This window comes from Hemitrygon akajei, unplaced genomic scaffold, assembly GCF_048418815.1.
Source record: "Hemitrygon akajei unplaced genomic scaffold, sHemAka1.3 Scf000086, whole genome shotgun sequence".
NCBI classification, from domain to species: Eukaryota; Metazoa; Chordata; class Chondrichthyes; order Myliobatiformes; family Dasyatidae; genus Hemitrygon; species Hemitrygon akajei.
The window spans coordinates 2430641-2452952 of NW_027331972.1; the positions used below are offsets into that span (position 1 = coordinate 2430641).

The following is a 22312-nucleotide window of genomic DNA, read 5'->3' on the forward strand; positions in this document are numbered from 1 at the left end:
ATAACAAGAATTCCGAACTGTCATATTTCCATCAATGTAGGAACCAAAGGTAACAAGTACAGACAACCTAATATGGTGAGGGAAATGTCGAGGGTTAGGTAGAAAGAAGAAAGATATTTCATATATACAGACAGGATAAAAAGTATAGGAGATGGCTGAAAAGGAAATTGGGATGGCAAGGAGAAAATCTAAATTGGAGAAAAACAAATTTTGATGGCATCAGACGGGATTCGCTAAATGTGGATTTGACAGGGTAGAGATGCCTGGTGGATGGGAGGCTTTCAAAAGTGAAAAATTGAGTGTACAGAATCTGTATGTTCCTGTTAGAATAAAAGGCAAAGCTCACAGGTTTAGGGTACCTCTGTTGTTGAGAGATAATCAGAGACTCGTAAGGCAAAAGGAGACACAAGTAAGGTGTACTCAGTTCAGTGTTCAAAGTTCATTGTAAAGCCCTTATCAAAGTACAGATATGTTGCACATACAACCCTGAGATTCATTTTCTTGTGGGCAATCGCAGTAAGTACAGAACCGTGATAGAGTCAGTGGGAGACTGCTCCCAATGGGATGGTCAAACAGCCATTGTGCAAGGATATAATAATAATTAATTAATACACAATAAATATCAAGATCATGGGATGAAGAATCCTTTAAAGGGAATCCATAGGTTGTGCCGACAGTTCACTGATGAGGCAAGGAGTAATGACTGTTCCTGAAACTGGTGATGTGAGTCCTGAGGCTTCTATACCTGTTTCCTGATGGCAGCAGGAGAGTGGAGAGCACAGCCTGGGTGGTGGGATTCCTTGATGATAGATGTTTCTTTCCTGTGACAAATTAGAGAGCTAAAAGAGGACATGAGGTTTCTCTGTCAGACAAGGGAAAATAGAATCCCAATGGTTCCTAAAGATACAGTGAGAGCAAAAGAAGAGCAACGGCCAAAATTGGTCTTCATACAAATCACCATAGTCATCTATGAATGGAGCCAGACCCAGACACAGCCTCTGAAGAACTGCGGCAAATGAGTAGTGAGGTCATGAACCATATCCAGATTACAGAGGAGGAAGTGTTTTCTGTTTTGAGGCAAATAAGCCCTGTCAAAGTGTCCCCTCAGCCCTTGTGGAATGCTAGTGTAGAAGTTGCAGTGGTCCTGTTAGAGAGATTTCAAATATCCTTAGCCAAGGGAGTGTGCCAGAGGTTCAGAGGATAGTTAAATTTGTTCCATTGTTCAAGAAAGCCTCTAAAAATAAGCCAGTGAGCCTGAATTATTAGTTGATATTGCAAAGAACAATATATAAGTATTTGGGTAAAGAGGGTTGATTAGAGATTGTCAACAAGGCTTGTGCAAGGCAAGTCATATTTAACTGCACACACTGGGTTTCTTGAGTAGGTTACCAAGAAGCTGATGAAAGAAAGGTGATGGATTTTTTTATATGGACTTCCACAAGACTTTATGCAACTTCCCACATTTGGAGTTTGGTCAGGAGGTTAATTTGATTGACATTCCTGATGGCGTAGTTCATTAGATTCTACATTGTATCAGCGGGGTGGCCAGAGAGTGGCAGTGCGTAGGTTGTCTCTCCAACTAAAGTCTTTGGCTAGTGGTGTCCACAGGGGTCAGTGCTGAGTCCATTGTTTGTCATCTGTAGCAACAATCTGGATGATAATGTGCTCAACTGGATCAGCAACGTTGCCGCTGATTTCAAGTTTGTGGGTTTCATGGACAACAAGAAACGTTATCAATGCTTGCGGAAGATCTAGAGAATCTGAGAAAATGGGCTGAAAAGGAGCAGGTAGAATTTATTGCCGATAAGGGTGAGATGCTGCAATTTGGAAGGACAAACCAGCATAAGACTTCCATGCTGAATGTTAGGGCTCTGAGGTATATGAACCAAGGAACCTGGAAATACAGATTTATATCCTTGAAAGCAGCGTCACAGACAGATGCAGTTCTAAAGAGAGCTTTAGGTATAATGGCCCTCATAAATCAGGGCATTGAGTAGAAGACGTGATGTTATGTTAAGGTTATAAATGATGTTAGTGAAGCAGATATCAAAGTAATGTGTGCAGAAAGAAAATATGTCAATTAAATTGAAAGAGCTGAGAGAAAGTTTACGAGGATCTGAATTACAAGGAAAGTTTGAATACTTTAGGAATTTATTGACTGCTGTGTTTAGTGGGAACGATGACATGTTTAAGAGGACCCATGCGTCTACTCCCACTAATGTGTTAGTCCATTACAGACGATATATCCAGTAACACACCTTTCACTCCACAATTCTGCCTATTTTAAACCTGACAACTGTTATCCTGTGACTATTTCGTTTCCAGCACCTGTGTGCAATCCTGTTCCTCGGCTCAATACTGACCCATCACTGAACCTATGGTTGTTAAGGGAAACGGACTGACAGGGAACAATAGGCTCTTCATTGCAGAGGCTCAGGGTTGATGATGTTTGTTTTATTTTGCATACTTTTTCCAAACATACTGTTGCAAAGCTGCTGCATTGCCCAGCTCAGACTTCATTGCTTCGAGAAGCCGAAGCGGAAAGTAGTCGACCTGTCGCTGAGCCTGACACCACTCATTGCAGAGAGTGAGGAGGTTGTAGGTGGTCCCATCTCCCTCCAGTCACACACCCACATCTCATCCGGATTCACACGTGAGTAGACATCCCCAAACCTGCTAGAACTTGAAATTTGTCTTGTGCTCTGTTTGCATATACATGTGTTGCACAGGGACAGTGTGTGGGGATGGGGGGAAGAGAGAGTGTAAATAAATTGGCGCTGTTGGACCTCCTCTGTCTCATCCATCTGTAAGGTTTCAGAAAACAATTCCTCACCTTTGTTTAGTGCCTCAATGAGGGACATCTTGACTCTGTCAGTGGGTTCCCAGTGAGGGAGATCTCACCTCCATCTGTGGCATCTCAGTGAGGGAGAAAAGGAGATGAAACCTCTTACTGTGGGGTCTCGGTGAAAGAGATCTCACCTTTATCCATGGGGTCTCAATGAAGGAGAAAAGGAGATCCACCTCTGCCTGTGGGGTTTCAGTGATGGAGGGATATGTCTATCCTACTACAGATGGAAAACCATTTTGTCCCTCAGTTCCCTCCCCTATTTACACTTTGTCCTCAGCCCCAGTGTTTCATTTCTCACTGAGTTAATTCCAATCTTTCATTTCCAGAATGTTACCGGCTGAGCTGATCATTTTGTTGCTGATCCTGGGTTCTCTGGGTGAGTAATGTGTTGTAGGGACAGACTGCGTGCGGTGTACAGTAAGAGGAAGTGGATGTTATTTATTATTTCTGTAGCTGAGCCTGTACTTAATGGGGGAAAAGTACTGAAGGACCTGGGGAACATTATGAATCCAATTTGACTCTGGAACATATGGCATTAAAGTCGGTGATCAGAAACATCCAGATACCCGGTTTGGTAAATAAACATTATGGAGTGGAGGGAGATGGGGAGGCAGAGATCTTTCAGCAGAGAATTTCAGGCTTGAAGACAGAGGAGAAAGCATGGCTGGCAATGCAGTGATTACACTCTGAGAGGCTGGGACTGGGGGAGTTTTAAGAGGCTGGAGGAGGTTACACTGGGAGGAAGTGGTGAGCTATGTTGGGATGTGAAAGTAAAGTTGGACTGTACATTATGTAAACTGATTAGTGGACACGGATGATTGGTGAAGGAGCCTTGGTACAATTTCAGGCATCAGAGTTTGTGAAGAGCAGAGGGAAGAGTGGGAGATAGCAGAAGGTGTGAATGAGAGATGGACTGATGCAGAGGCGTAGCTGGGTGATGTTACAGAGCCGATTGTCACGGTAGGGAGAGGTGTGAATGGAGCACATCCGTGACTGCAGCAGACCCTCTGACTGAGAGAGAAACCTCCGGAACGGAGGTGCCCGTGCTCCTTGGCACGGCTTGAGGAAGGACCAAAGGCAGTTCCAGTGACCCAGTTCAAACCTGATCTTCATGGAGCTTGCATGTTCTCCCTGTGACCATGTGGACTCCAAACGGTTCTCTCGTTTCCCTCTCATGCCGGATGTGGTCAGGTTTGGTTCAGAGTGAGAGAGGATGTGGAGAGGATTAAAGAACAGATGTTTCAGTTCAGGTCTCTTTATCAGGACTTCAGGTTTGATTGGTTAAATGGCCACTGTAAATGATCCTTTGACTGGTGGTGAGTTAGATCCTGGAGGGAGTTGTTGGGTACATCTGGATGATAAAAAGTGAATCGGGTTGGACTGGGGTAAGTTAGTGTGTGATACCCACTGTTCACCTGGTGAGCAGAAGTGCCGCTTTCTGTGCAGGATATCCTGTATAAGAGCTGGGGCTTGATTGGTGAGATTCAGACAGGACCCTTGCTGTTAGTCTGGGGGTAACCCTGCCAAGGTCGCCTTCAACCTGACGCATGAACATTGACTTCTCCTTCAAGTATTTTATTCCCCCCCCCCCGCTTTCCTCTTCTTCTATTCTCATCTGGCCTGTTAATTCTTTTCATAACCTGCCTATCACCACCCCCTGCTGCCCCTCCTTCACTTTTTCTCATGATCCATTCTCCTTTCCTGTCAGATTCCTTCTTCTCCAGCCCATTCCTTTTTCCACCAACATGGCTTGACCTATCATCTTCTGTCTAGTCCTAACTTCCTTCCTTCCCCCCCAGCCCCACCTTTTCTATTCTGGCTTCTTCCCCCTTCCTTTCCAGTCCCGAGTAGGGGTCTCAGTTCTAATTGTTGACGGTTTACTCATTTCCATCGATCCTGCCTGACCTGCTGTGTTCACCTAGAATTATGTGTGTGTTGCTCTTGCAATCAGTGTCACTTTATACACCCAGTATACAGTTTATTGGGTATTGAACTTTTTTTTTGTTTATTTTTTCATGATACTTTGTAAACTCCAGAGACTGATGTGCATTAAATCCCAGCAGTTTCTGAGTTACTCAAACAACCCTCTCTGGCACCAACAATTCTACAATCAAAGTCACTTAGATCACATTTCTTCCCATTCTGATGTTTAGACTAAACAACAACTGAACCTCTTGACTATGTCTGCATGCTTTTATGTGTTGAGTTGATGCTACATGAATGGCTAATTAAATGTTGAATTAACGAGTTAGTGTTCAGGTGTACCTAATAAAGTGACCACTGTGTTTATCGCCAATAACTTGGCCAACGTGGCAGTCTGAATTCCACTGATTCACCACCCTCTGGCTAAAGAAATTCCTCCATATCTCTATTCTAAAGAGCTGTCCTTGTATTTAGAGGCTACGCCTTCTGATCCAACACTCTCCCACTGTGGACATGTCTCTGTTTCCAGTCTATCAAAGCCTTTCATTATATGACAGGGCAGGTAATGGAACATCGATGGGCACATGGATGGTAGAAGCATGGAGGGTTGTGTCAACTTGCTCAGGATCATCCTGAATCCGTGTCCAGAATTGCTGTATCTCCTGTTCGTTTTGTTATGTACGAATCAAGAATGGTCTCTTCTGTGGATTCCAAGAACTCTACTGATTCTGTATCCTTCCTGTGGTCCTAACCCAATTAGTGACAGGATAATTGAAACACCCAGTCTTCACGCAGCTCATAAAGTTGCCAATGCATTTATTCTTTGATCTTACACTGATGTTGAGCAGCATGTTGTGCACCTCACAAAGTGTATGTCCATTTAAACTTTCCCATTTTAACCAGCATGGCCTTAAATGCACAATACTCCATGTATACTTTTAGTAAATATGTCTCGAACTTTTTGTATTTCATCTGAAATTTGTAATTGAGAACGTTTGGTTGTTTCTTCTCCCAACACAAAGCCTTGACACTATCATAAGCCTGCCAGAAAACTTGGTCTCATATTGTTCATCATATTTCTTTCCCTGATCACGTCCATTACAAATTGAACAATTGAGACAAGACACAAAAATGTTTTCTTTCTCTCTGCTGCACTGCTTGTTACCGTTGCCTTCCCCACTCATATCTCTGCCTTCGGCTAGTTCCTCTGTACTCCCATACCCCCGCATCTTGTTGAAAGCTCTGAGCTGCAGTTCGGAAACTTCAGAACGTAGATTTGGGCTGATTTGTGGAACAGTACTGACTTAATTGTACAGGGATATTCAACATGCTGCAGGAAAATTAGAGAACACAATGCATTGTCGAGTAAATTAAATCAAAAAAGAAACACATTGATTTTAGACTCTTCATCATTTTGGCAGTTCAAAAATTAATCACTGTTTTTCAGCATTTCTAATTCAGTTATTCAGTACACTCTGCTTACGTAAAGGATTTACATGATATTTTTTGAATGAAGTGATTTCATACTGAAACCTGAGTTCCGTGAGGGTTTCTAACCCATTGCTTTATTCTGGCATTTACTGTTTTATTGCATATATAACATCATCAGTTTTGTTTCTGACTTTTAAGTATCACTCTCAACACCATACTCCTGTCTTCTCCCAATAACCTTTGACACCCTGACACCCTCCTCATTTCTGCTCTAAATGAATGCTGCTCTATTCTCAGTTTGTCTCTCGTGGTCCGAGACTCACTCACAAAAGGAAACATCCTCTCCATGTCCATGCTATCTAGGGCTTTCAATATTCAAGAGGTTTCAATCAGGTCCTAGCACATTTCTCTAAATTCCAGCTAGAAAAGCCCAGAGTCATAAAAGTCGGCATAGATTTAACCCTTTCATTCCCAGATTATCTCCCGGGAACCTCTGCTGGATCTTTTCTTAAATAAGCCCAAGAGAGCTCACAATATTCCAAGATTGGCCTAACCTCCTTATGACATCCTTGCTCGTATATTCTAGCCCTCTAAAAAGAATGGTAACAGTTCATTTACCTTCCTTACCACCAACTCAGCATGCAAGGTAACCATTAGGGAATGCTGCTCAAGGACAAGTAAGCCCCTTTGCAACTCTCATTAAAAAAAAAAATCTACCCGTTTATAAAATTGACTATGCCTTTATTTCTTCTACTCCCTGCTTCCCAACATTACCTGTCCTCCACATACCTTCTATTCTCTGAAAACTTAGTCACAAAACCATCAGATCCATCATCCAAATCATGACCACATAATGTAAAAAAGTAATGGTCCCAAAACTGACCCTTGTGGAACAACCATCAACAGCCAATCAAGAAAAGCCCCCTTTATTCTTTTTTTCTTACCTGCTTCAAATCAGACAATATTCTATCCAAGTTAATATCTTTCCTGTAATGCCATGGCCCCTTATCTTGTTAAGCAGCTTCACGTATGGCAGCCTGGCAAAAGCCTCTCATAATTCAAGTAAACATCATCCACCAATTCTCCTTTGTCTATCCTGTCTGCTATTTACTCAAAGAAGTCCATCAGAGTTGTCTGGCAAGATCTCCCCAGAAGGAAACCATACTGACTTTGGCCTACTCTATCACATGCATCCAACATATTTCCAACCACTGAAGTCAGGCTAAATGACCTTTGATTTCCTTTGTTTTGACTCCTCCACTTCTTAAAGAGTAGGTAGACATTTACAATTTTGCATTGCTTCAGAATCTAGTGATTTGCGAAAAATCGATACTAATTTCTCCACAGTCTCTCACTTGCCTCTTTCAGAACTCTGTGGCTTAATCATCTGGTGCATGTGACTAATCTAACTTCAGAACTTTCTGCTTCCCAAGCACCTTTTCCATAGTAATGACAACTCTCTTCTGTCCCCTGATTTTCTCAAAGTTTTGATGCAAAATACTCATTGAGTTCATCCCTCATTTATTCTTATCTCTCTGGTGTTATTTTCCAATGGTCCAATATCCACTCTTACTTCTCTTTTACTCTTTATGTATCTGACAAACTCTTCTGGTATCCTCTTTGATATTATTGTTAAGCTTACCTTCATATTTCATCTTTTCTCTCATTTATTTTTAGTTGACTTCTGTTGATCTTTGAAAGCTTCCTAATCCGTGACCTTCCAACTAATGTTTACTCAATTATATGCTCTCTCTTTTGCTTTAATGCTGTCTTTAATTTCCCTTGTCACCCATGGTTCCCTCATTCTTCCTATAGAATACTTCCTCATCTTTGGGTTGTATCTATCCTGCACCTTCCTGAATTCCCCCCAGAAACACACGTTCCCTGAAAAGCAACGTAGTTTCTTCCCTGTTCTGCTCTTTCCTCCCACTTCACAAAAACTTGTAGGAATGGCGTTGTGTGGAGGATAGCAAAGGCTGAATGAACAGTGGATATTACATAAAACCCAGTCATCATTCTGTCCCTCTGTTGCAGCCTCCACCACCGGTGATCCGTGTAAAAATCACAGCATCCTGGATCAGCCCTGGAGGAGCTCGAATTGCTCTGAAACTCGGTGCAGTGGTCGGTGGATGGATGACGGAAAACTTACGGAAGGATGGTACAGATTTAGCAGGTGAGGTTCAGCAGTCCTGGGTTCTCTATTACATTCTTTTCTTTTTACAATATTTTTATTCAGAAGAAAAAACACAAGACTTACAGAGTGCAACACATAGATACATCTCAACATAACTTGTACATTCATATATTGTGATAAAATTGATCAAAATGTTATAGCATAACACATAAAGGTATACTACTCTGTAATAAAAAATTTAAAGATAGGTCATAGATCATAGAAAAAATATATATAAAAAAAAGTCAACCCCCTACCAACTACCAAAGAAAAAAGCTGAAGGATGATAATGGATAAATTCGAAAAGAAAACATATTCGCTTAAGAAGAGAAGATAAAAATATTCATAAAAGTCTGTGCATTGTTAAACTTTATAAATTGGAAAAGTAATTTAGGAAAGGTCCCCAGATATCATAAAAAGATTGTTTTGAATTTAAGACTGAGCAGCGGATCTTTTCTAAATTTAAATAAGACATAATATCACGTAGCCATTGAAGATGTGTAGGAGGGGCAGACTGCTTCCATTTAAGCAAGATTGCTCTCCTTGCTAAAAGAGAGGTAAAAACTAAAACCTGTAGTTTAGAAGTATTTAAAGTTCTAAAGTTCATGGAGGATTACCTAAATTGTCAGATTTCTGATGATAGATGGAATAAAATTCTTAAATGGGTTAATAAATCATCTTTCTGTGCTCGTCATTCTCTTCTACAATTTAAAGTGGTTCATAGAGCTTACATTTCTAAACAGAAGTTGTCCAGTTTTTATCCAAATGTTTCTCCACTTTGTAATAAATGCAACTTTGCTGATGCCTCTTCAATTCATACATTTTGGTTTTGCCCTAAAATTGAAAAGTTTTGGCAGGAAATATTCCATACCTTCTCACAACTTTTTAGGGTCCAATTTGACCCAGATCCCCTTACTGCCTTGTTTGGTATTATTGCAGATGAAGATATAACTTTAAATACTTCTAACCCAATTACATTCTAATAGGATGCTGTGAGTGAATTTGCCATCTTCTTCCTGGCTGTTTCTATATACTGCATTGTGAGCTAGCAATATAAATTACCTTCTAAATTCCCTAGCTAAAGCAAATGTATCAGTTGGTGGGGTAGAGATACCCAAGGAAGTGTAAGGCAGTCCTTCCCTCTGCTAGTCTGTGGTCCCCCTTGGGCAAGGTGTCCCAACTGCTTAGACCTCACCACTCCCCCCCCCCCCACCGCCCACCGCCAATGATCTGGGACACATGAAGCTGGGGAGCAGGTAGTGGATGGTTGTATAGCAGTTGTTGCATATCCCAGGTCCTGTTTATGTGAACACTGATGCCAGCAGACAATCTCCGAAGAGTATGTATATGGCTGGAGTCACCATCTTGTAAAGACACTGCCCAGTAGAAGGGAATGGCAAATCACTTCTGTGGGAAGGTTTACAAATGACAATCATAGAAAGACCTTGATCGGCCATGGTCATACGACAGAGTGCATTATAATAACAAAAGATGTAAATGAGTCATTTGTATTTTGTAGGTATTTTTTGGTTAGAGGAGGTGGTGAATGGTGCTGAAAGGATGACTTTCCAAGGGTACAGTCTGAATCTGATGGGCTGAATGGTTTCCTTCTGCATTTAGTATGTTTACGATGAGGGTAAAATGTGATCGAATGGTCATGCAGAGAAGAGAGGGATGTCACTTCTTTGGGGTGCCAGTGTGTGAGTGAAGAGAAGAGGAAACTCCCTCACTCATCTTTGAGGAAATGGTTATTTGCACAAGAATTTGGAGGGGGCAAAGGACAAACTGAGTTTCCTGTGATCTGTCCAGAGCTGGACAGATATAATAGACCAAATTCTCTATTCTGGGAATGACTCTGTGATCATTGTTTCAGTCATGGCAATGTGAAGATTCCTGAGACTACGGTTCCATTCTTTCACTGCTCTACATGGAGTCCAGGCTGGTTAAAAGGTAGGTTTACAAAAATTTACCACAGTGATTATTGAGCAGGGCAAGATTGACAATGTCAGTCTCTTATGTTCCAGAGAGCTATGTTGGCTGGAGTCAGGGCTTTAGCTGTCTGCAGTAGGGTAAGCAGCAGCATTCACCGAGTGGTTTCCTCACAGTTACTCAGTCTCCACTCCAGTTGTGGATCTCTATGGAGTCCAGAAGAGGGGTGGGTTTGCAGGAGTGTTGTGGATCAACCTTCCTGACCCCCTTATAGATTGAATAGAGCACCACTTCACTGAAAGTTCTTCTTTGGTTAAAAATTCTCTTTTGCCCTTCATGACGATAATGTTTAGGCCAGCAATGAAGGCCCTCCATTGCCCAATTCCATCTCCAAATGTCCCAATTCCATTCCAATATTTTATGGTCTTATGGACAGGGATTCACAACATTCCTTTACGCCATGTACCCCTCTCAGTAAGACCATAGGAACAGAATTAAGCCATTTGGCCCATCGAGTCAGTTCCACCATTCAATCATGGTTGCTCCTTTTACCCCCCCTCTGCTCCACTTCCCAGCCTTCTCCCATAAGATCTGATGCCATGGCTAATCAAGAATTTCTCAAGCTCCACCTTTAGTACATCCAATGACCTTGCCTACACCGCTGCCTGAGGAGGGGTCTGTGGACCTCAGGTTGGGAGTCCCTGTCCAAGGGCTTTACCAGCACGAAGTGACCTCAGGGTGCATGGATCATGGGGAGGGGAGTGTGAACTTTTGACTGAGAATGGAACGGTGCCTGGATTATGAACCACTGTGCTTTGGTAGGTACTGATATTATTCCTTTTTGTACCATGGGATCAGGTTCATTTTACAGTGTTTGTAAACCTCCTTCCAGTTTTCATCCCAAAGTGAGAACGGGTTCATTTTACAGTCTTTATAAACCTCATTCCAGGTCCCCATCCTGACATGAGAGCAGGTCCATTTTACAGTATTTATAAACCTCATTCCAGGTCCCCATCCTGACATGGGAACAGGTCCATTTTACAGTGTTTATAAACCTCATTCCAGGTCCCCATCCTGACATGGGAACAGGTCCATTTTACAGTGTTTATAAACTTCATTCCAGATCCCCATCCTGATGTTGGAGTGGGTTCATTTCACAGTGTTTATAAACTTCATTCCAGGTCCCCATCCTGATGTGGGAGCAGGCGAAGTGACCAGGACCATTTGTTTCAACTGGGTCCAAGATAACCCGCAGGGACACACTTGCACTAAGCAAATGGACATCACAATCAAAAACTGCACAGCTTACTTTGTGTATAAGCTGAAGCCAACACCGGGCTTATATAGTGTGTATTGTACAGGTATGTTTCTCTTCATATTGGCTCTGTACATCTGTGTGTCTGTGTGAAGCCCAGTGCATTTTTGGAGCATCCAAGTCTTTTGACAGCCGGAGTGGCCTGAATTTTCCAGTGGGCCATTAGTGATCAGCTCACTTACTTTTCCCTGACCTCCAGAATGAGGCAAATGCTGTGACTGAATTCAATGACTTGACCAATAAAAGCTCGCATTCCATAAGCCACCTTAACCACGTTATCGAGCTGTGTAGCTACATTCAAGGAGTTATGAGCCAAGATCCCAAGATCTCTCCACTCAGCACTTATGCTGAGGACCTTGCCCTCAACAGTGTAGTGTTTCTTCCCTTTTTTTAAGTTTGTTTCAGGTATTGAAACTCTGTGAAAATTTAGAGGAACCTGAGTTACAGCAGTTTTATTGAACTGCTTTTAACACAGTTGAAGCACACCAAACACTCCAGCAGGAAACATCAATGAAGGATGACTATGAAGAGACTGGGAATTTGTCCTGATATCCATGTACGCAAGCAGCTAAGCTAGGAGAGGTTGGCCATTGCCTGCAGGGCTTCCCACATTGAAACACAGAGCGTGAATACAGGACTTGTTTTCTTGTGTGGAAGGTAACTCTCAGAGTGACCACGCAGAATGGGAGCTGAAGCAGAGACTGGTCTTTGAGTTTACTGGGCACCATAAGACTGTAAGATATAGGAGAACCAATAGTCCATTTGGCCCTTCAAGTCTGCTCTGCGATTTCATCATAGCTGATCCGTTTCCCTCTCAGCTCCAATCTCCTGCTTCCATGCCCATAATCTATCACCTCCACCGTAAATATACCCAATGTCTTGGCCTCCACACCCTACTGTGCCAATAAAATGCACCTATTCACTATTCTCTGGGCTAAAGAAATTCCTCCTCATCTCCATTCTAAATGGACACATTGTTTGTGAAGATATTTTATTTCTTACATCCAATGGTCTAAACCCACTTATGTTGCATCTTCAGTGCATTGTACAAACTATAAAGAAGGGAAATGTGGGAGGATATTACCCAAATACTAACATTGTATATTTCAAACAAGAGATGATCTGCAGATGCTGGAAATCCAAGGACCACACACAAAATGCTATAGGAACTCAGTGGGCCAGACAGCATCTGTAGAAATGAGTATAATTGACATTTCAGACTGACACTGGACTGGAGAAAAATAGATGAGTAGATTTAAAAAGTGGGTGGAGAGGAGAGAGATAAATACAAGATTATAGGTGATACCAGAAGGGGAGCGATGATGGAAAGAGCTGGGAAATTGATGGATGGAAGAGTTACAGGACTGGAGAAGTTGGAGTCTAATAGGAGAGAATGGAAGGCCATGGAAAAATGAAAAGGGGAGGAGCATCAGAGGGAGTTGATGAGCACGCAAGGACAGAGAGAAAAGGGGATGGGGAAAACATCAACTGTACTTTTTTTTTCCATAGACGCTGCCTGGCTTGCATAGTTCCTCCAGAATTTTGTGAGGACTGTATACCTAATTGTTGTGTATACATGTATGTACAGTTAGGTCAATGTCGGTCAGATATACAATCAGATCAATGTGTATTGATAAATCTGATGGCCTGGTGAAAAAAGCCTGTTGGTCCTGGCCTTAATGCAATGGCACTGTATGCCAAATGGCTATTCTGAGGCTGTACCCACTGAACCACAGACTCCCCTACCACTGAACACATCCACTGAGACAGGGGCTATGGTGACATCACTGGCAATGTTTATCTCTGTTTATTTCACTGTTTCAGGATTGATTTTTTTGTTGAACTCTTATTCATGGGGTGGTAGATGGCAATGGTGCATTTGAACACTAATTATGTTGTTGAGTTACAGACAATTGTTGCAGGGACATCAGCCTTTTGGTCCTTTAAGAATGTGCTGACCCATTCTCATCAATGCTACGTAGATTGTAGTTTGCTCTCCCCACATGCATATCATTCAACCATATACCGGGGCAATATATGGTGGCTAATTAATTTACATATTTTTTTTAAGAAACACCATGTGAAATGTGGTTACAAGAAGAAGGTGGCAAATATAATTCACTGAGAGATGACCAGGTTTAAAATCGGATCATGAGCCTTCCCAAGGGGAAGGGAAGAAATTGGAGGTCTGAATGCTGATGTGAAAGGGGGTGGTGATTGTGGCAATCATGAGCGATTAGCAGCCTAGTAACAATGGAAGCACTGCACCGTACAGTACCTATAACCCAGGTTCAATTCCCACTGTTGAGCAAGGTTCACAAGAATGACTCCAGGAATGAAGGGGTTAACATAAGAGGAGCATTTTGCAGCATTGGGTCAGATGCCTATGGAATTTAGAAGAATGCAGTGGAATCTTAATAAAACCTACCAAATGTTGAAAGGACTTGATAAGGTGGATGTGGAAAGTAAGTTTTCTCTAGTGGGGGTATCCAGACCAAGAGGGCACAGTTCAAAATTGAGGGGCGACCTTTTAGAACAGAAGTAAGGAGGATTTTTTTTGCCAGAGAGTGGTGAATCTGTGGAATGCTGTGCCACAGACTGCAGTGGAGGCCATGTCTGTGAGTGTATTTAGAGCAGAAATGATAGTTTCCCGATCAGTCAGGGCATCAAAGGATATAGTGAGAGTGCAGGTGGGTGGGGATGAATGGGCTCTGGGATCAGCCCTGATGCAATGGCAGAGCAGACTCGATGGGGTGAATATCCAAATGGTCTTGTACGTTTGTACATACAAGAGTTTGTACGTTCTCCCTGTGACAGCACCGGTTTCCTTGAGTGCTCCAGATTCCTCCCATGGTACAAAGATGTACCATTGGTCATTGTAAATTGTCCCACAGCTGGGCTTGGGTTAAACTAGAGATGTTGGCCAATGCAGAACGAAGGGATGGAAAGGCCTGTTCCAAACTGTATCCAAAAAATAAAAATGAAAAGATAAATATATAAAATCTGAGAATAGCAGAGAGATGTTGGAATGGTGGTACTGAATGGAGGAGAGACAGAGAAGAGTGGCAGAGCGAAGGACAGGATTGAGAGAGGTGCAGGAGGGTGGCAGGGAACTGAGGTGGGCAATGCTTTGTGAGACAAAGAGTGTGAATGGCACTTGTTATAGGGGAGAGTGTAGCTGGGGATGAGGATACCACTGGGGAATGGTGGTGGGAAATGGTGACATAGCTCTCAGGAATTTGATCAGCATCAAAGCGCAGAATGCAGGCAACCATTTCAGCAGAAATTGATGACGGTGCTTCCCGCATTTCAACAACCCTGAGTGCAGTTGAGTAACGTTCTCCAGTACACCCAGAGTGAATGGCTGGGGCTGCTCTTTCTGTTACCCATCAGGTTATCACTGATGTGAGTTTGTGGGTGTGCTGCACCAAGTGCAATGGAGCAAAGGTTTGGAATAAGGCAAAGTTTCCACCATTCATTTGAGAGCTTTTCATCGATTGGAGAACAAGACTGTTGCTTGTCCTGTGGGGATGGTGGAAGTGGAGGGGGGGGGGGGGTGACTAAAATGTAGCATGATATCAGGCGACCCTAAAAGCTAATCATCATCACCCTGTCCCTCAGTTACAGACTCCGCACTTGGTGATCCGTGTGTAAATTACAGCATCTTGGATCGTCCCTGGAGGAGAATGAATTCTCCCAGCATGAGTGAACAATGTATGTCTGACAAAGATCTTAAACAAGGATGGTACAGATTCAGCAGGTAATGAGGGAATAATGACTTGAAACCCACCATGATGGGAGATTGAAGGGTGTGGGAGGGGTAATTGCTGGAAGACCAGATTATCGGTCGTCACAATGGAGCAGCAGGCAACTGTAGGGATAAGAGAGCTGACGCATTCTGCACAGTGAGTGGTTGACCTGGAGAGAGATATGGAAAATAGGGATGGAGAATCAAAAAAGAAAATTAGATGGCATGGGGGAAAGTTAAAAGCAGACAGGGTTGAAGATATGGTTGAATTCTCAAAGTGAATACTCTGCATCAATTTAGGAAGCCATTCTCCAATTGTTATTTCAGTTCCGGTAGATGGAAAATTCCCGAGACAGCAGTTCCACAGTATTGTTGCTGCGGGAAGAGACAAGGCTGGTTGGAAGGTAAGCCCAGAAATTACAACTGCAGGGTTTAGTTTGCCTATGAGGTGGGTCAGAATGATGACCCAGGTCTCTGCACAAGCCCCTAAGCATGGACACTGGTCTCCACATCTCTGAAAGGTGCCTCCCACAGTCACTCAAACCATACACTGGTCTTGAATCCTCATGGTGTCTCGCAGTGGAGTGCCACCTTCCTCTTCTTCTCTGGCAGTGGTGCTGTGGGTCTGACTCCTCACCACTCTGAGGCAACGGACTGCAGCAAACGGGTTCCTGATTCACTTCTGTAAACCTCAGTTCAGAATGCCATCTACTTGTTTATTGTTTGCCCCATTGGATGGTTGATGATTTTTTAAAAATAGGTTCTTTTGTTTTTTCTATTGTTTGGGACTGCCTGTAAGGAGATAAATCTCACAGTTGTATATAGTGTGCATATTTTGCTACTACATGCACTTCGAACTTTGAGCTTTGAGATCGCTCCGGATCAGACCCAGGGAAGGTTCTGTAGCTCCATTGCTTGCCATGGAGGAGCAGTTCCCAAGCAGCCCAGCCTATCTCAGGGCACACAGAGCTCATGAACTGATCACTTAAAGTGATGCTGTTTCTGATTCAAAACATGCAAGTTCAGTTTTTCATTGCTGATTATCTGTCTTTTAATTTGTGCTTTCTAAATCTTGGTGTTCCAATTTGCTTTTATGTTAAATTTATATTTAAATTGTTTGAATTTTAAGATTAAATGTAAAATATTTTCCCAAGTACAGAAATATATATAAAATAAAAATATGTGCAGTATGTATGGTCAGGGTGAGTTGCAAGTAAAAATGAGTTAAATCAACAATTAATTTCTTTCCTTTATGATAAGTGGACATCCCTCACATTTCAACTCTGCACTGGAGAAACATTGATAGGTTGTAAACAAGGTCAAGTCCCTCAATATTCAGTAGCAGCAGAACCTATACAGTTGTGCTTTATCACAGTATGATTTCAAGACCAGTTAATGTCTCTGAATATCAGTGAATCTCAGTAGTCTTTGACTTTCTCATCTGCTTAACCTGGATCGTGGCTTTGTCGCCAATTAGCTCTTCAATCACATTTCATTTACTTATGCACACCACTGTTCTAAAGTTTGAACACAGAAATGCCATTTCTGTTTAGAAGTTGACCAGTGCTTACAGATATTGACCAATTGGTAATCTTGTGTTTGTTCAAACCCCTATTTGCATGATGAATCTTGAATCACACAACAATAATACCAATATTAATCATCAATGTATTCTATGCATAAAAGGCCAGTAATGCTCAAAATCAGTATACAGTAACTGTTAGCCTAGAATCCTTCATTTGCATTCTTGTAATGCCAAATGTCTCCAGTGCGCTGCTGTGCAGAGGGAAGCTATGTTCTTCAAAGACTCATCTTGCCCTATCCCACTTTATCCTCCGTTGGCTCTACACTTTAACTTCCTTAATTGCTCCCCCTTTCACCATTCACCCATTCCTGTTTCCCCTCTCTCATTACCTTCTGGCGCTCCTCCACTTCCCCTTTCTTCAATGGGCTTCTGCTCTCTCCTGTCATATTCCCCTTTCTCCAGCCCTTTATCCTTTTAAGCAATTGATTTCCCAGCTCTTCACTTCATCCGTACCCCTCTTCCAGTTTTACTGATCACCTACCACCTTTCACATCTTCCTCCTCTTCCAACACCCCACTGTTCTGTTTTCTCATCTTTCTTTTCCCAGTCCTGATGAAAGTTCTCGGCCCAAATCACTGACTCTTTACTCTTTTCCATAGATGCTGCCTGGGCTGCTGAGTTTCTCCAGCAATTTTGTGCGTGTTGCATAAACTACCTTTGCCTGAACACTACCTAAACCCTTGCCTTGCTGCATCATCCAATGGGGGTTAACTGACCATTTTTATTTTGGTATTGTGGTTAACTGCAGTAAGTGTTGAATGTGTGAACGTCTCTGAAACAATGTTTTATTTGAAATGTGATCATTTGCCCTGGTGGTGCAGCTTCACCAGCTGTCCAATACGCATCAGGGGTGAGGCTGGAGCTTCTTGTCCAAGCTCTGGGCCCGTAGGCTCTCACCAGCAGGAGCTGGTCTCGGGGTGCAGGATCTGTAGCAGCGAGTTTGGATTGCAGGGTGGGGTGGGGTTGAAAGCAACAGCTTGCCATTGACTGATGCCAGACCAGATCATTGGTGACTCTGAACACTGCATTAGAATGGTGCAAATTCACATTCCCTGTGGGGCTGGGTACAAGTTATTCTGTTTGCTGTCTGGTAAGATCCAGCACACACAGATGCAGAGTCAATACTTGCTGTCTTTTTTTAAAAAAATCATCTTTTCTTTCAATCCCAAGCTGGGCATTAAGAATTGCTTCAAGCACTGCAGGTCGACTCCATCAGCGTGTTGCTCCTTAGTGGAGGAGCTGGACCTTTTGTGGTCTGTGTTTCCGTTAGAGTTGGTGTGTGAAGGTGGTGTGCAGTCTAACAGCCTGTGATAGGGTTTTAGTTGTTTTTTTTCTATAATCGCAAGGCCCTGTTGGGCATTGTATATATGGAATGCTGAATGTCTGGTTCACTGGTTTATTGGGGGGATCAGCTGTAGTGAGAACTGGGCATCATGCTGTGGTGTCGCCTGTTTGCAGCCATTCAGGGGAGAGGCATCAGAGTCAGAGCCGGAGATGGTGTGATGTGGTAGCCCTGTTAGTCAGTGCTGCCCTCCAGTGGCCACTCAGTGGAAGATGAGCTGGACTGGGTTTGATTGCATATTGCTACGGGCTTGTTCTTGCCAACAAATGTGTTGGCTCGGGGAATTGGCATATATTATATTATTGAGTGATTGTATGTTTAACTGCTATCTGAAAGATGTTATATGTGCCTTGTGCTGTGTATTAACACTGTTTCGTTTGGCTGTATTCATGGATGGTTGAGTGACAATTGAACTTGTATTAACCTTATTCCAGGTTCACATCCCACGGTGACAGAGGGGGAGGTGATGAGAAAGGTTTGCTTCACCGAGAATGGAAACAACAATCATGCATCTGACATGAGTCAAAACAACAACACTTGCCTGGATATTAAGATCAAAAATTGCATTGGCTACTTTGTGTATCTGCTGAAGCCGACACTTACTGGTCACAATGTGTACTGTGCAGGTATGTCACTGCTCTCATTCACACAGGGAATTCTGTGATATCCTAAGTCATCAGTACCCATAATGGACCCATACGTCCCTCTGAAACAAACTGTCCAGCATGTACAGTTTGGTGCGGCAGGTTGTCTGCATGAATGGTTAGATCCTTACAATTACACTGTCATGATTTTATACAGGTTAGTCTCTGTTTAACTATTACACATCAAAGCAAGAGAGTGCTGTCTCATACATGGATTCCACACGTTCAGTTTCACCATCGCATCTTTTCATTGGTGGAATGACTCATCGTTCCAATCTGAACACTGAACAATTGCGTTCTGTACATGTCATGTCAGAATCACAATCCAGTTTATTATCTCCAGCATGTGTCATGAAATTTGTCAACCTAGCAGCAGCAGTACAAGTCAATATAGAAAGACAAAATAAATGAATCAATCAATTCCAGGTGTGTGTGTGTGTGTGTGTGTGTGTGTGTGTGTGTGTGTGTGTGTGTGTGTGTGTGTGTGTGTGTGTGTGTGTGTGTGTGTGTGTGTGTGTGTGTGTGTGTATGTATATATATATATATATATATATATATATATATATATATATATATATATATATATACATATATAGATAGATAGATACTGTTAATGTTAGCCTTCAGTGTTCTACCTTATCCACCTCTTGCTTATGTCATTCTAACCCTGTAACTTTTTATTTTTCATAGTTTCCTAAGATTTCCTCTGTGCTTGTTTCCTGTCAGCATGGGATGATGGGTTACTTACAATATCCATTTTACCTGCTTGCAGTTCATTGACATGTGGGGAGAAACTAGAGCTCAGGGGATTGCCAAGTCATCACTGCAGACTCTGCACTGACTTTCTCTGCACTGGAGAAACATTGAGAGGATGTAAACAAGGTCAAGTCCCTCAATATTCAGTAGTAGCGGAACCTTTACAGTTGTGCTTCATCACAGTATGATTTCAAGACCAGTGACTGTCTCTGAATATCAGTGAATCTCAATAGTCTTTGACTTTCTCATCTGCTTAGCCTGGGTAGTGGCTTTGTAGTCACCAATTAACTCTTCAATCACATTTCATTTCCTTATGTGCAATGAGAACAGCCTGGCCCCTGGCACCACACACTGTTCTGAGGTTTGAACAAGAAATGCCATTTCTGTACAGAAATCGACAAATTGTTAACACTGTGAGGAATGAGGAATCTCTGATCACACAATAATAATACTGATATTAATAATCAATATAATCTATCAATAAAAGGCCAATAATACTCAGAATTAGTAAAGTATAGTAACTGTTACCCTAGAGTTCTTCATTAGCATTCTTGTATTGGCAAATGGCTCCAGTCCCCTGCTGTGCAAAGGGTAGCTATGGTCTTAAAGGACTTCTCGTCAAAGCCTGGCTTGCTGAGATTGTTTACGTTCATCCCACTTTATCCTCCGTTGGATCCACACTTTAACTTTCCCAATTGCTTCCCTTTCACCATTTACCCATTCCTATTTCTGTCTCTCATCTCACCTCCTTAGTTGTCCATTACATTCTGGTATTCCTCCACATTCCCCTTCTTCCATGGGTTTCCGTCGTCTTGAAGCTGCAAGACTGCAGGATTAAATGCATTCAAGAACCTCTATCCCTCCACATTTATTGCTCTGCTTCAGTAATCCCATACTGCCTCACCTTGTATGGATATCTCGGTGTGCTGATTTTTCGGATTTCTCCAGAAATATTTCTGTTTGCTGCTTGTGTTCCAAACTAAACTTTCCACAGTGTTTTCCTGCAGACCTTTATTCTTCAAAACAAAGAATGTTGTTGGTATCAGAAAATCTGTTAGCTACGTTTTTCATATTAACAGCATGAATAAGGGACAAGCGAGTTCCTGACACTTGCAGAACACCAACAGAAGCATCCTTTCATTCACTTACATTTATATTGTGCCATTTTCCCTTGGATACCATGGGCAACAATCAGTCAGAATCTATGTATCAAGTATCACTATCAATCCACCCGATTGGCTTTCTCAAAAGAACAATGAGTTAGCATTGTTGAGGATAACATCACTTTGCAGGTTTGTATTGACTGCAGCTGATGAATATACACCCCAACAGACCCCCAAATTTAGCACTTCCATTTATTTTCAAATGTTTTTCTAAAGGCAATGAATCATTCTGTCATTGCAATTGCCATGCCACATCTGTACCCGAGTATCATACCAATATCATACCCTACGTACATTATTTTATTATATCTTCAGCACCGGAAAATACAGCTTGCCCTATTTTCCTGTTTTGCCTCATTTAAAGGACAGGATGGACTTTGTGCCAGTCCAGCAGGTTTCCAACATGAAGATCCTGCAACAGTGATGTATCCTCACCTTCATTACAGCATAACTGCTCGTGACACCAGTAACCAGTAAGCAATTCAAGAATAGCTTCTTCCCCGTCATCAGATTCCTGAATACACATTGAACTCATGAACACAACCTTTCTACTTTCTTTCTCTTTGTGTGTACTAATTTAACTTCTTAATAAGAATGATCAATTAGAGTAAATAAATATTTATGTATTGCCGCATCCTGCTGCCACAGAGCAACAAGATTTCAAGTCAATCAGGTACATTTATTATCAAAGAATGTATAAATTATACAACCTTGAGATTGGTTTGCTCACAGGGAGCCATAAAACAAGACCCAATTTAAAAAGTAAGTAATACTAATTAGGAAAATAAAACCCGACACCTAATGCACAAAAGAATATAAAACAAATCATACAAACAATTGAAGTGAACAACATTCTAAACCAAAACTGCTGACACACAACAAATCTCATAACATACTGTCTGCCAGTGATATTCAACCTGATTGTGATCATAACATTTCAGGATGAAGATCCTGCATCAGTGTTGCGTTAGCATTTAGTGAACCTTATTGCGTCATCCATGCGTGATTGATAAACATACAGTAGCTTGCAAATGTCTAGGCACCCCTGGTCAAAATTTCTGTTACTGTGAATAGTTAAGTGAGTAGAAGATGAACTGATCTCCAAAAGTCATTAAGTTAAAGGTGAAGCATGCTTTTCGATATTTAAAGCAAGATTAGAGCATTATTTTTGTTTTGTACAATTTTAGAGTGGGAAAAAAAGGGAAGGAGCACCATGAAAAAGTTTGGGCACCCCAAGAGATTTGAGCTCTCAGACAATTTTTACCAAGGTGTCAGACTTTAAATAGCTTGTTAGAGCTATGACTTGTGCACAGTCATCATTAGGAAAGGCCAGGGGTTGCAAATTTCAAAGCATTATAAATACCCTGACTCCTCAAACCTTGTCCCAAAAATCGGCAGCCATGGGCTTCTCTAACCAGCTGCCCAGCAGTCTGAAAATTAAAATAAATAATGCCC

General features: G+C 42.1%; 1 protein-coding gene across 1 annotated transcript in view; it reads left to right on the forward strand.

Moving 5' to 3' along the window:
• Window positions 1–3175: 3175 nt before the first annotated feature.
• Window positions 3176–22312, forward strand: part of LOC140722724 (uncharacterized) — a 60188-nt gene continuing 41051 nt past the window's right edge. The window contains exons 1-7 of the mRNA XM_073037415.1: window positions 3176–3224; window positions 8237–8375; window positions 10249–10325; window positions 11486–11665; window positions 15241–15379; window positions 15695–15771; window positions 18729–18920. Coding sequence (XP_072893516.1) covers window positions 3176–3224; window positions 8237–8375; window positions 10249–10325; window positions 11486–11665; window positions 15241–15379; window positions 15695–15771; window positions 18729–18920 — 853 coding nt within the window. The remainder of the gene's footprint in view (window positions 3225–8236; window positions 8376–10248; window positions 10326–11485; window positions 11666–15240; window positions 15380–15694; window positions 15772–18728; window positions 18921–22312) is intronic.